General features: G+C 43.8%; 1 protein-coding gene across 1 annotated transcript in view; it reads right to left on the reverse strand.

Annotated features, from left to right (window-relative positions):
• Positions 1 to 11,664, reverse strand: part of IQGAP1 (IQ motif containing GTPase activating protein 1) — a 75,965-nt gene extending 64,301 nt beyond the window's left edge. The window contains exons 1-2 of the mRNA XM_075713600.1: positions 11,613 to 11,664; positions 9,720 to 9,819 (exon numbers count right to left, since the gene is read on the reverse strand). Of these exons, the coding sequence (XP_075569715.1) occupies positions 9,720 to 9,819; positions 11,613 to 11,664 (152 nt within the window). The remainder of the gene's footprint in view (positions 1 to 9,719; positions 9,820 to 11,612) is intronic.
• Positions 11,665 to 15,598: the final 3,934 nt, after the last annotated feature.

The following is a 15,598-nucleotide window of genomic DNA, read 5'->3' on the forward strand; positions in this document are numbered from 1 at the left end:
AGTAATTACCACAAAACAATCAGAATTGTAATTTGAAATATTCTACTGAACAAGATCTGTTTCCTAAAGTGTATTTTGACTGTCCATTGGTTTATAATTTTCTTCTCTAGTTCTCTATCAAAAGCAGCATTCTTAATTTCAATTCAACTCGAATAGTTTTGAGAAATCTAACAAGCTGAAATAGAAATTTAAATCTTTGTCACCTGCCCGAGAAAAAAAAAAAGCTCTTGCATTCAACTTAGGTCTAAAGCCAGTGTCTATTGAACCTGTATGGTGGCAGATGCAGAGGAAATGCAGTTACACTCTTGTACCAACAACGTAGCAAAATACACCAGGCCCTACAGAAGGGGGAAGCCGATTGTATTTGACATAAAAACTGAGAACAGAACAGATTTTACTCGATCTCCTACTCACAAGCACCAGAAAGCATTTGGTGCCTAGTAACTGTCTAACAATCGGGCAACCAGGAGAAGGACGTTCAAGCTGTCCACCCAGCAGTGGGCCATTACACCTGGCCCAACAACAAGCATTAGGAGGTCCAGGATCTGTTGCCCTGACATGGAGAGCAAGGGACACCAGCTGTCAAGTTCTCCTCACATCTCCTGGGCTCTTCCTCAGTTGGCAACCACATGCAGATTTTACGGATTACAGATAGGCCTTTTCATATCCTTTTGTAGCTGACAGTGATGACTATCTCTGTCCTGTGCCACCTCCGTGACTCCTCACGATTTGTTCACTGTGCTCTGCCTCCAAAGGGGGTCTCGTAAAACTGATCGCAAACATGCCGGGGTCTTGATGACTAGCTGCTAACCTGGGCGTTTTTAAACACAGGTCATTCCAACAGCCCTTTCCCTGTTGCGTGTGTGGCTCCACATCTAGATGCTTCCATTCACATCCATTTAGCCCTTCCATTGCAATTTCCTAGAGGTGTGCCAAGGAAAACAAGCATGGCTGCAGCAGCATCACAGCAGAGGAAAAAGTGGCCAGAGCAAAGGGCAGCACTTCCCCCCCCCAAAAAGCGTTTGCATAAGCCATCTGAAAGAACGTACCAAGCTATGGCTTAAAGGCTTTTGCACTGCTCAGTATTGTCAACACCACAGGTATGGCATTTTTTGGACAAATCATACTATTCATTTTATTGAAAAAAAGAGGGATCTTGTACTCCAGCAGATCATTGCCTCTATGTATCAAACATTTTTAGTTCAGTTACAATCGCAGACTTGGCACACATTCTGACAGAGGATCAGAAGAGAAAACCTGCAGACAGCCTCAGCTCTTTGTCCAGTTCACCTGAGCAAGGGCATTAGAGAGCCATGTAAAAATCCTGACTAAAAACTTCACTCTAAAATAAATGATTCTACCAACTCTGAATAAATCAAGGAATCACCCGAGAAGATGAAAGAAGATCTCTCAGAGAGGTAACAACAACAAAGTAAAATAAATTTATCACATCAGGAGTGTTATCTTCTAGAGAAGTAGGTGGAAATTTAAATGTGTTTCAGTACAGTTTGTGTAGGAAAAGAGACGGCCTCTCAAATGAAGAGCCAGGGAAACAAGTGCTGCCCACAGCTAAAAGGTCCCAGAACATTCTCATTATCCACAGAGACATTTTCAGTTCAAAGACACCAAAAAGCAAAGGATTAGCAAGTAATGTAGGCCAAATTTTTCCCAACGATTGATGTACCCTCCCTGGCCACATGCAGTTGAACCAAAGACCATATTAATATTCTGGCATTTAAATCCTTTTTTCCCCCCCTGTAAAAGTAAATACGAGGTTCCTCTTTGTTCCATCGCAAACACTGCCAACAACTGGTAAAAATTACCTTAGCATGCTCTTGCTGATGGGGATCCTATCACATTTGCCATGTTTGCCAAAAAGATTAGTCCTGAAGAGCTAAGTACCAAGCACATAGTCATGAGGAACTTAATTATCACATATGCAAGTCTTTTTCAAGGCACATTCAACCATTCTGTTGCCAAAGCTAATTACGTTGATCACTTACCATTAGCAACTAAATATGCTTAAATGCTTGTAAGGTATAGCATCACTGAAGTTATCATACCTCAAAACTTCAAGTTGATTTCTTGCAAATAAGGGTTATAAGAAGCACTCCATAGTACCTGATAGTCAAGAACTGTTATGTGACAACTACTCGCTTTGGTTATTTTGGGCTGCTCTCTTCTTCCATTACATATAATATTCCTTCAGAAGCCACCATCCAAACAGCAAAACCTTGGTCTCTGAATTGAATTCTGTGCAGACAACTGTTTCTCTCCTCCTGGCCTGCCTTTCATTACTATTTCCAGTGAGTCATAAAAAAAGTATTCAGAGTGAGGCAAAGATGGTGGTACTCCAGCACTGTCCTCCCCCCACCCCTCTCCACCCACGTCTCAGAAAAATATAGTTCTGAAGACGCTTCCAGTCCAGACAGCCACTCCCTGCCAGCTGCATGAGGTCATCAATGAAACAGTACGGGAACTGTAGAGAAATTTCTCCTCAAGTCCAAACAGGAGCTGATAAGAAGCCCCAGATGAAGTGGCGAGAGCTAAACAGCAGCTACTTCAACTTACGACTACTGATAATAAAACATTATCTACGGATATTCATGGATTACAATCTAACACGGGACTTGCATTGTATCCGACAGAAGCAGAAACAAACAAACAAACAAATGCCACACGTACAAAAAAACCCCAAACACCACCAACAACCCCCAAAAAATAGTACCTGACCCAATTTACAAGTGGGAATAAAATGGAAATACAAGGAAATAAAGAAAAAATTCTTGCTTAGCCTGTAATAAAAAGAGGAACCCTGTTTATACCACATAAGAGTAAGTTCTGCTATGCCAATTAGTGCCACTCACCTGATCTAGAGGGGGCACTTTTGGTGGGAATTATAGAAGTCATTTTCAGCCAAACGCCAGTTCCTGTAATTTTGTGACTTGCATTACACATGAAGATATCAGGACTCCTCACATACAAATACGTGACTTTATGAATCAGCTTATTTCTCTCTTGACTCTGCAACTGTACAAACCCAATTGTACTTCAATATTACAAATAGTTTAAAAAAAAAAAAAGGCCTCATTCTAAAGTTAGAAAATAAAAAAAACAGTCCAAAAAGGAGTTATACATTTGAAATAAAACATGGGCAAACCAGACAGATATCATTCAGAAGTCTCAGACTGCCTCCCATCTAAGTCTGAAGGCCTCATCAATAAGAGGAACACTTTCTTAAGTTCTACATTACAGGCTACTGACTAAATTACTGCGGATGTTTTCTAAACATAACTAATTCCATCTTTAGACCTTCTCCAGCATGCAATACGGACCAGCAATTATTAAAGAGGGGACCATTATGATCTGATGGATTAAATATAGACTCAGGCTGACCTGCATAAGGCAAAATAGCTTTCACATATCATAACTACAGAATATGTTTCATATCTAGTCTGTGAACAGTGTTGAGATCCACTGCGTTACCTTCTCCTGTTATCTGCAAAGTTGCAATAATTTCCTCTGCTTCTGAGGTAACACAATTAATTGCTCATAAATCACTGAAGGACACTAAACTGTAGCTGGGCTGCATACACTCTGGACATTAGAATATGAATGCAAATAGAAATATCTTCAAAAGCTAAAAGAAGCCCCATGCTACAAAGTCAAGTTTGCCTAAGTTGGGGGCGGGGGGAGAATGAGCTCGGAGATAAACCCAAAACAATCCTCACGTTTCTTTTTATTTGAGGGACTCCAGAGTTACATTACGATTCCCACTGTCTTGAGGTTTACAGTAACACCCGGGGCAGGGGGAGGAAGATTGAAATTCTTCAGCTGCAGCTTTTGTTCACACCACCAGGACTGTGGCACTCAAGGCTGTACTCCAGGGAGTGCTATTACCACTTCATCCTCAGAATACCCCAACAGGTAGTGCACTAACTCAACAGGTTCAAAACCCACGGGAAACTTGCAGATTAATTTAAGCAGGATTTAAATAAAATATTCTGCACACGACTTGCTTATCTGAGGCACACTGAGAACTGTACAAAAGTAAGTGAGAAAGCCTAATCCTGCTTTTCTCAAACTGCCTTACTGGTACCTAGCCCTCTATCATAGCCCTGTTCTTAATAGAGGCTCATAAGACATATATTTTAACTAAACTACCTCAATTTTTCCAAGTTCAGGTTATCAAGAGAACGGAACCAATACAATTTATCACCTTTCTGAATAAATCTCTGATTTGCAATGAAGAAGCCTCTTGAGACTAATTCTGTGTAAAAGAGCAACTATCACATTTCCTTCACAAGCTATTATAAATATTTTATCTTCAAACAAGAGCTCCTTCAACAACTGATATCTACACCTTTACAGACACTGATGAACCAGCTTTACAAAGTTACTCACAGAATAAGCTTTATAGAGCTTCCCATCTAGCACTAACTCTAGATGTGTTCAATCTGTCCAGAAAGCGGCGTTCTCCCTAATTCTTCCTCTTCGTTCTTCTGGGCACCCTACACCTCTGAAGAACCCTGTTTAAGCGGATCTTGGATGACTACGCCAAATTTCAAGAGACAATGATATCCATCCAAAGACTTTCAAACTAAAAGTGGAAAACACAAAAAGATGAAGACCAGATTTTTTCTTTCAACATTAGATTTCTTCTGGGAAACAAAATTTAACTGTGTCACCTGGGAAACAATTTAGGTTTATTTTTTGCTTAAAGACACAGAAAAGTCATCCCAGTCAGAAAAATTGCTCCCCACTTTAAACAGAGAGAGAGCATACATGAGGGAGAGAGGAAAGTAATTCTTACAGAAAAGCAATCAATGGGAAAGACCCTTCATACGTTACCACACAGGCACAAAATATTAATTTCTCTCAGTGGTATCATCAGTTTACGCTAAACCATGTTCCAATCTGTCAGAAAGCAGGGGATTACCACAAGATCACAGGCAGTAGACTTCAATCCTGAACAGAATAAATCAGCAATGAAGAGCAAGCAGCATCCTTGTCTTGCTCAATAGGGAACATCTACAATAAACCCCAAAAAGGAGAAAAAACACACATGGTCAGATTCCATCCTGATGCATACAAGAAGAAACACACTGCTCGGGCACAATGGAATTTATACAGTTATTGGAAGCCACATAATCTGGGCACTAAAATGCTTACACCATGCTAGGGCACAACCCAGAATGAAAATATTTCCTACTGTGCTAGGGGAAAAGCACGGTACCATCACCCAGCAAGCCAGATAAGGAAACAAGAGAGCCAACAACATTCTAATTTCCAACTTGGAGAACCTAAAATATTCCACAGCGAAAAGACGAAGCTTGAAAAAGCCTTTGCCAAATTGCTAAGTGCTAATTTCACCATGAAAATGCCACAATACCCCAACAAGTAACCCACATAGGAAAAAAGGCTATCACACAGCACAAATGAAGGATATTATAGTGCACCAGCCTGACTTCTAGATAAGGACCACAAACAGAAGTTCTCTCAGGTTGCTTCTATTCCAGATAAGTATACCCTTACCCTTCTGTGAGCGCAAGCTGCCATGCTGCAACAGAACAGAGTACTACTAACAGTTTTATCTGCACTGCCACAGCTTTTCTGTATAGACTACTGTGATTTGGAGACAGAAGAAAACCCAAACCAAACAAAAAAACCCAAAACAACAACAAAAAAACCTCAACCACCCAAACACAAAACACTAAATTTGAAGTATTAAACAACACTTATTCATAAAGCCATTTCTACTCAAGAAAGAGGTTATCTTTTACAAGCATAGTACAGGAATCCCTCTATTCACAACCTTCACGTTAGCTTCAATTTTCATTCCAATGTCTTTCACAATCTTGAGCAAGTTAGTTGCACACTCTGCCTCCCTTTCTCCAACTAGCAAGAGTAATGCCTGTTGCACAAGACTGTTGCACATCAGTAGCTGAAGTAAAAAACTGCTAAATAACAACAGAACTACAGTGACAGCTCAAGAAAAAACAAAACAGGCTGGAATACCATTAAATAAGTACAAGTTATTGATATTCCCCTGACTGCCACTGATGCATGCTTCTTAGCAGACAGGTACTCCAAACAACTTCACGGAGTACTCAAAGCTACTGCATATGTGCTGTTACATCAGACAGTTCAGAAATCCATACTTTTCTTGGTTTTTCATTTCTGTATGAAATTAGGTGCTAGCCAATTTTCATCTTACCTCCTTTTTTTAACATTTACAAAAAAAAGTCACTTCTGCTTCTAGATTCTGTATTTGTTGCTTGGTTAAAAGGATAGCAAGCCTCTGACAATGCTGATGCGATGCAAATCAGCATGATATTATTCACATCATTTTTTCAGAAAACCTGAATATGAACTACAATGTCTGAATGCGATATTATAATGTAATATGATAATACGATTACAGGGGGAGGTGGGGGACCACTAAGAATTGTTCTTCAGCCACCTCCCACCCTGCCCCAGCTGCCATCAACTTCACAATGTTCAGCTTTTCAGCTTCTGAGTGTGAGACACAGCGAGCACCAGATACCTTCCTCTGCTATTAGGTCCTCCTCTTCCCCTTACAGATATAACTTCCAATCTGAAAATCTCTCACTATGAAGAAAGATCACAAACCCTCCTATCCATACCCATAGCTCTGAAGCACTGTAATCAATAGCACAAGCAAAATGCTAGAGTACCCAATTCACACATTATGTCTCAGTTACACTACTGGCAAAGACGTCAAATACAGAAAATCCCAGACCAAGGACATTAATTTCAAATATAATGATCTCTTACAGTTCTGGTTTAGTTGTTTTTAAACAAACTGCTTTCCAACAACGCAGCCAAGATCCCTCTTTTAGGCTGAACTCATAGTAATAAAAAAAATTCAAAGGACAATTTACAAAAAGACTGCTCGGTGAGGAAAAAAAAATTCTCGGGAGTAGACCATGAACTCAAACCTTCCTGCTCTCACTTGTGTATCTTAATTATTAAACTAAGGAGTCTGCTCCCCTCCTTCTGGTCATTTAATCTTTAACTCGTATGCAAAGTGGCATGGCTTCAGCTACACGAGTCAGGAATTCCCACTCACTTATGCACGAACAGCCTGTAGGACACTAAGCCAATATGGGTTGAGGGTTGGAAAAGGGGTATTTGAAGCTCTCCAAGCAGACCTTCCGCTGAACAAATAAGCGCTGTGACTGCCAAGGCGGATACAAGGAAGGCTGTAACACCACTGCTTGCATTTTGAGCGACACAGCTGTTGCTTCATTCTTCGCAAAACCTACTGGCAACCACTAGGCATTATTTGAAACATCTGAAGGTTTGTCCTGAGACAAAACGGTGAAAACGTCTTGTTTCTGACAAGGTGCAGCAAAATCAAATGCCCAGCCACTCAGCCTCATCGATACCAAGGCAATACTCAGAAGCAGAGGTAAGATGTCCAAGAAATTTTAGAGTCAAAGATGATTTATCTAAAGAGTACATCCCCATGATTAAGCAAGAGCTCAATGAAAACATTAAAGCTGTTGCTGCGTTAGGTATTTTTGCCTTAATTTTTTGGGCAAATCAGACATGAAATTGAACAGACAACAAGGACCTCAAAAAGCATTTACTCTGAGGCCAAGAAAGAGTCCACAAGTGATGGACCTAGGGCTCCTTCAAGCACTGACAGTGACTACAGCGTAACTCATCCCTCCCTATCGCCCAGCATTTGATCCTAAAGATTTTGGATTGAAAGGGAAGGATATTTTGACATATAGTCAGATCTTTCTCACTACTTCAAACCTCATCCAAATCTGTATGGACAGAGAATTATTATCTGCTAGTAACTAAGCAGCCTCTGTGAATCTATAGTAGTGACAACTGTTATGAAGCACCTAAAGGACTACAGCATAAAGCGAGTGCTCCCTGCCCCTTCAAAAATATACTATATGTTCTTGGTAAGGCAGCGTAAACTATTAAAATCCTGGAATGAAGTATTTCTTTATACTCTCCCAGCACTGAACTTGTACAAACTCAGCATTTCCTCCCCAATAAAATCACTACAGCAGAACATGTCTGTCTTGCTGGGGAAGACTTACACAGATTTATCCAAAATTCATCACCCAGCCAGCGGAAGAGAAAGTTTTCTGACTCTTAATCCATGTCATCTTTTGAAGGACAAAGGCAGACTGAAGTATTCAGTGAGCCGTGACAAAACATGCTGTTGACTATTTAGAACATGTTTTTATGCACGCTTTTCTTACTGCTCCAGAAGTTATTTTCTGTGGCATCCACATTGGCTAGTTTGCCTAGATCTTTGTGGGAACAAGGAAAGTCTAAGCTCACAATCCATTTCCTGACTAATTGCAAAATGCTCACAATCCATTTCCTGACTAATTACAAAATGCAAACTGAAAAACTAGCCTTACTTTCAAAAGTGTTGGGGGCAGGGGGAGTCACCAATACAAACATTACCTCACCTCTTTTCCTTTAATCTTGTTCTTGAAAAACCTGTCTTTGGTCTCAATCTCAGCTTAAAAAAAAAAAAAAATTAAAATTTCAAGTAAAAAATTCAATTTATACAATGGCATGAAAAGACCCAACTGCCATGAAGGGAAGCAGTCGACAAACTGGTCTGTCTCATTCCTATTCTCCACGTACAGCATATAGGATTGAATGTTTGCAAGAAGATTTTAAAAAATACCAACAGTAAAACTTCATGCATTCATTTTTAGTATTGGCTCTTTTTCCTTTAATAGCAAATATATAGCATCTACTGTGTTCTGATCATACTATCATTAATTGTCTGAATGAACAAATACAGCATGCTTACATGCTTATTAAACAAGGAGATGACACAAAAGCTACACACACGCTGGAGGACAGGAGTAAGATCAAAATTATTTCAACATATTAAACAAAGATCAGGAAAAATCAAATTCTGCAGGACCAAGTGAAAGGTAACGCACTCAGGAAAACACAATAGACCATATGAACACGGGATGAGGAACAAGTTTCAGCAGCACACCTTCAAGGAAAAGGGTGGCAACTCAGCAAAACTCTACTACGTGATACCATTATGAAAATGTAGATGCCATGCCATAATATACGGTACTAGCATATCTGTCAGGGTACACAAAATAATTCTTGTGCTCTTGTAAGCGTGCCTGTTAAGGCCCTTGTTGGAAAAACCTTTCTCTGTTTTGGTAGCGCACTTCCAGAGAGAGTGGAGTGAGCGTAGAGAAGTCAGAACAATCCAGGGAAAAGTACAACAGATCTATTAAATAGGACCCACAGAGAAATATGCAAGAACTGGGTTTTCAGTCTAAGAGGAGATAAGTGCAAGGGAAATACACTGTTACAATTTAAATTTGTAAAAGGTTGCAGCTAAGAGTAAGAGAATAACCTGTTCTTCATGTCCATTGATAAGTAGCGAGGTAATATTGAACCACGACATATCCAAGTTAGGTAACAGGGAGAACCCATCCAGTGCTAGGAATACTGGAGCACTAGAGCTACGCAGTCCTTGTCACAAAAAGTCTTTAAGAACATGTTAGATAAGCACATCAGGAGTTGGTTGGTTTTGGGGTGGTTTTTTTGTTCATTTTTTAAAATGAATCTATATAGCCACTAAGAAACACAGACAAGAGGTAAGCTGAATCCAAATTATTCCCCTTACCAAATGTCACAACTTCTTTTAAAGCACCAGCAGTTTCAAAGCCACTTGCTCTTACCTCTTTGCTTCCTCCAGATGACAAAGGTATTCATAGGCTACGTTCTGACGCCGTCTTTCGTCCATTTCCTCTGCTGTTAACCTCTCATTATCCAAGACAGCTGCAAATAGTCAGAACACATTCTCAGGTGGTTGAAGACTGAATGTAACTGAACAGGCACACCAAAACTCAGATCCAACTTTCCCCACAGAAACTCATCACAGGTTTTATTCAATTCAGAAAAATGAAGGACCAAATATATCTGTTCTTTACAAGCAACAGAAGAGACCCTGTTTCCTTATCCTTCCTCATCACATAAACTTGCCATCTTCCCTCTTTCTGCTTTCTCAATTTGACTGTGATCCAACTTTTTCCATCTTCCAATTTCTTAGAAACAGTCCTTCATTTTCTTGTTTTCTTCTAGCTTTGCCTTTCTCTTCCTCAAAAGCACATCAGTGACCACATGCCCCTCCACCTATCGTCCGATTTTAGTAGTCAAAAATTAAGGAAGGACAACAATATATATTCATATCGTATAACCCCTTCTGTATCTTTATAGTCCATCTCTAAAGAAGATGGAAATGCTACTCACAGTCCTCATCTGGAAGGGAATCATTCAGATCCACAACCTGCGTATCACCTTCAGATCAAGCTGAGGACCTACATAGGGGTATATGCCTAAATCTTCCAGATTCTGTGTGTTTAAAGCCTCAGTCATAAAGCCTGCTCTTTCCACTCTTACAGCTAAATACCTCATCCATGCCCTCATGTCAAAAAAAAAAAAAAAAACCCCAAAACCCAAACCCCACAACTTTTTACGTTTTATGGACCAACTTCACAAATAGGAAACGTGTCATACCATTATTCATCGAAGGTTAGCTTACACCTAAAATGCCCTCAACAAATACAGGCAAGTGATGAGGTATCAGCTACAGCACTTGGGATCAAACAAGCTCTTGGTTCAAACTACAAAGGGTCTCTTAGAAACCACTTTGGAGTACCCCGAGAGCATCCATCTTTCTGATTACTCCATCCTCACCCAAGTTACAAGAGCTGAAAACCGTCCCAAACCACCGGGTAACGCCTACCAGTAAGGAAAAATTCCCTCCCGACTCCCCAGCTCAATCCTTCCTTCCCACCTCAAACCGAGTGGAGCCCGCAGCCCCTCCTCCGGCACTCCACCTGCTGCCGCCCCGGCCGACTGTCGCTTACGGCACCTCCCACCCGCTGCACCGCATTTTCCCCCGACTTCGTTCATTTTTGACGCGGTATCGCAGCACAAGCGAGCGTGTATCTCGGACACCTTAAACTAAAGCCTCCCCCTCCGCAGCCAGCGTATGACAAGGAGGTGCAGGCGTCCGACAGGACCGCGCGTTTCGCCCAATAAGTCAGATGCCGCCGCCGAAACACACGGGAAGGAAGAAGGCAGGGACCGCGGCGGCGGCGGCCCGCGCCCCTCTCCTGCCGGGGCGCCCCCGCCCCGCGCTCCCCCCCCGCCCCCGCCCGCGGCGGACATCTTGGGCGAGGCACGGAGCCCGCCCGCGGGAGGCGACGGCCGGAGAGCTGGAGGACGCCCCGGCGCTGCCCTTCCACTGCCTTCTCCCGGCGCTCTTCTCTACCGCCCGCGGAGGGACGTCGAGCTTGGACGAGCTCTCGCGCCCCACGGCGCCCACCACGGCGGGCGGCACGGCGGGCCGCGCCCCGGGGAGCCGGCCGAGAGCCGGCGGGGCCCGCCGCGCCCGCGGGCCAGTCCCAGAGCCAAGGCCCCGCGGCCGCCCCCCGCGCCTGCGGCGCTCCAGCCGCCACTCCCAGCACCGGCCCCTGGAAGGGACGGACAGCGTGGGCCGGGCCGGGCGCCCCCGGGCAGGGCGCTGCTTGGCGGCCGCGCGGATCCCCGTGCGCCCCCGTACTCACAGCCATAGTGGGGCCGGGCCATGGCCATCCCGTCCACCTCCTCCGCCGCCATGGCGCTGCGCTGGGCCGGGGCCGGCCGGGAGCTGGGCGCGGCTGTTCCTCTTCCTGCGGCACCGGGTTTGGCGGGGGAGGAGCCGCCGCTCCGCGCCCGCTCCCTCTCCCCGCCCCGGCCGCGCCCTGGCCGCCTCCGCCACCTTCGCTGCTGCAGCGGGGCGGCAACTTGCCCTGCCCCGCCAGCGCGGCGGCCGGACCCGGCGCCCGGCCTAGCCCGGCCCCGTCCCGCAACCCTCGGCCCCGACGGACCCCGGCCTGCCCGCGCTGCCGCACGCAGGTCCCTGCGTCCCTGCCCGGGTCCCCTCACGGGCCCGCCGCCCTGCCCCCTGTAGACCCGAGCTTTCCTGTCAGCCCCGGGCGTAACACCCAGCTAAGCCGCGGCCTGAGCTCTCCAGCCCTGTTACATGGGACGCAGCCCAGTCACGACCCTACATCTACCCTCTCAACTCTACAGCCTCCGTACGCGCACAGCCCCGCCATGCCGGCCCCCGCGCGTGGAGTGCAGCCGGAGCGGCTCAGCCTTGGCAGTGCGGCCCCCTTCCGCGCACCCTGCTAGGCCAAGCTTGCGTCGGCCCTCCTGCCAGGCTTCGCAGCTGCATCAGGCCTCCTCAGCAGCAAAACCTGGCCTTGCCAGACACAGTTGTGCCCTTCCATCTCAACAGCTCTGCTGAACGCACCACGGTAACTCACCTGAAACCTCAGCCACGGTTTGAAGCAGGGTGCCCCAAAACATCAGCATGCAACAAGAGCAACATTCAGCAGCACTGCCGCAGGAGACAATCAGGCCCTGAAAGTTCCTTTCCTTTCCCTTCAGTGCATGTTAAGCTCATCTATTACTGTTGCGTTGCCTAGTTCTTGCTCAAGAGTCAGAGTACTGAAGATACCACCATGTGTCCATTTTAATTAGTCCCATTAAATTCGCTGCCAGGGCATAAGCTTACTACTTAAGCACAAATTAAGTAATTCGGTAGACCAATAGCCTCTATTAGGAAAAGCTAAGGGTCAGTATGAAAGGGAGACTAAGTGAAAGCTGGTTTTGTTGATTTAAGGGTTACACGTCACAGTTCAACAGTTACAGAAAAAACTACCTAGCTGAATGCCAGGTGTAAATTACAAAACAAAAGGGTTTGTAAGAAACAGTTATAGTTCTAATTATTAATATGTATTTGCATTACTTCATGTGTGGCCACTTTGCAGTTATACAATGAGAAGACATTTAAAATAATGTTTATATGTAGACTGTGGAGTGCAGAACTGGTTTTGTGCCCCCTACAAATCCTGTAATATTTTTTGCACAGTCCCACAATCCTCCCTCAAAAAAATCTCATAAACTTACTCTGTCCTATAAGAGCCATTCTGATAAGAAAAATAAAACATGATTGTCACACATCATCAAAGAATCTGGCTGAACCTTTTCAAGGCTGTATTTCAGTGGCTCCTGTAATAGCTCCCGATTTAAGATTTCTGGTCTTTGTTACTCTCTCTGCTAACTGTTGGTTGTTAGGGTTTGTGTACCTGTGTTTAATTTACTACCTCTCCTGTTTCTTGTCTTTTTTTTTTTTAAATGGTGAATAGGCACTAGTCAGATAGCTTTACAAATAGCATTACAGAGGTATCTGTTTTTCTCTAGTTTCAAAATTTGAGTGATCAATTCTGTAAAAAAAAATTCTTTAAGTATTTGGCCTTAATGCCTAATCACTAGGCTTCCTAGGGGAAACAAGAACTCCAAAATTCAGTTCTTTATTTAAACTACTGTTATCTGTTCTTTTGCAGGTATTTATTGGCCACTTCCTTTATGAGAAAGATTATTTCTGTGAATGGTGCTGAAAAAAATACACATTTAGAACACCTGAAGACTCTGAAGCTGTGATTCTATAGTCACTTAAAGATAAGCTAGCTGCAGGCTACCACTGAAACATAAGGAATCTCTAACCTCTTCAAATCCTCCTCCAGACCAGATAGTATACAGTTATCACACCTGCCTTTCCAAAGTATTACAGTCTTGCAGTCCGAAAAAGATTGGGAAATAATAGCACATTCAAACAACCGTCCACTGAATAATTGTTCACATGTATCCTCATTTCTGGCGAAACAAAGCCTGAAGATGGACTAGGATCTGCTCTAGCTCCCATTTAGCACTAAGAATTCCAAGCCATCACTTATTCTCTCTATAGCACACAGGAAACTCAGACAGCTGGAATAACATACGTCTATTGCCACTCTACATCTTAGCATCCTTCATTCTCATGATCCATCTCATCCTTATTAATCGTTTTTTTCCTTAATACTGGTTTTTTGTACTTCAGTCATATACTGCCAATCATGACCTTTCCCTTTAGACCCCATTTACCCTGGGTAAGTTTAACTCTTATCCTCTAACATCTGTAATAACGTTTAGATCCCTATTGATTTTCACCGTCTTCTCTAATTACCCGGCCTCAACTACATGTTTTGTGCCTACAGGGTCAGAATGCCCTGTAGGAATTCAGATGGAGCTGTCTCAATTGAGTGAGTACATATATTTTACATACATATATTTTGGAAAATATATGTGTGTGTGTGTGTGTGTATACATATATATATAAAAGACTCCTACTCCTCATATACTTGATGATACCCTTTTGTATATGGTTGCATGTTAGGCTATGGATTGCCAACAGCAAAAGTTGCCTTTTGGCTCCCAGCATCAGACCAAAATCACAGTGGTCAAATGAGACAAGTTACTGACCTGGTCTTAAAAGAAACAAACACACAGACATACACAGACATCCCCTCCCACTCCCCCAGCACTAGTTCACAACTGCGCTCTCAGTGCTAGCCCAGATCACTCCCACAGCCCCAATCCGCCCATGTTTGTGGCAGGGAACTTTGCATGAAGCTCTGGAGAAACTGCAAGGGAAGCAGCTGCATACTTGGGGCAAAAGAATGCAGACCACCCCATCCCATGTCTCCACTGCACTCAGACAAGCCAGCGACAAAAAAGGGACGTCTGGCTTTCAAAATGGGTCTCCTCAATCCCCTCTGCTTCCAGACTCTGCTTTTGCATCCTGACCTCACTTCAAATGGCTCAGCAGCTGCCTGGGATACAGCCTTGCATGCACACTACCTGCAGGACTCCCCATGGAAGACTGAGAGCAAGCGACAGAAAAAGCGTGGAGCCCAAATCCTGCCCAGTTCTGCCGATAGTCATGACATGATGCTAGGGCACAGCAACAGGCTGCTGGAACAGCAGAGGAGTCCTTACTCTTCGGAGGCAAGCTAGCAATCTCCCCACTCTGAGCGCCCATGATAAAATCCTCTCCTTCCCCCTCATGACAGTGCAACATGGGCAAGCTCTGTACTGGCAAAAATGCTTCTTGAACTGGAAAACTGTGCACTTGTCCCCACGCACCAGGTACAGTTTCTCTTGGAGGACCTGTAAGGTCCAAGGAAGCCCCACAGCTACCTGGAAAAACAGAACAAAACAAAACAAAAATTGGGTAATTCAAGACTGATTTTGCCTGTGGTACATACTCCCTGTCTTTTTATCGGCTTGGTAATGCTGTTTTGTTTCCTCTCTATTTGTTCTCATGTAGGCTACCTAAAAAGACACTTGGGGAACCAGTAAAGTAATTTAAGTCCTGAGCAGACCACAAGATTTAGCTGGAAGCAAGCGAGTGGGCATGAGACAGATTTCCAGATTGTAAAGACAAGACAAAATGAGACATCTAGCCTCACCAATTCTGCAACACTGGCCACATACCAAACACTCTGCATCAAACCCATAACTTTCACCATCAAAGGAGGACTCCAAGGATGAAAAAGCCACCATATCTCTATTCAAATTGCTTTCATGGTTAATGATAGTCTTATCCCTAGTATGAGTCGCTTGCAACAATTCACTACCTTCCACAAAAATTAGCTCCCCCCACAACCCCCACCCCTGATAAAGA

Source organism: Pelecanus crispus, chromosome 7, assembly GCF_030463565.1.
Source record: "Pelecanus crispus isolate bPelCri1 chromosome 7, bPelCri1.pri, whole genome shotgun sequence".
Lineage (NCBI taxonomy): Eukaryota > Metazoa > Chordata > Aves > Pelecaniformes > Pelecanidae > Pelecanus > Pelecanus crispus.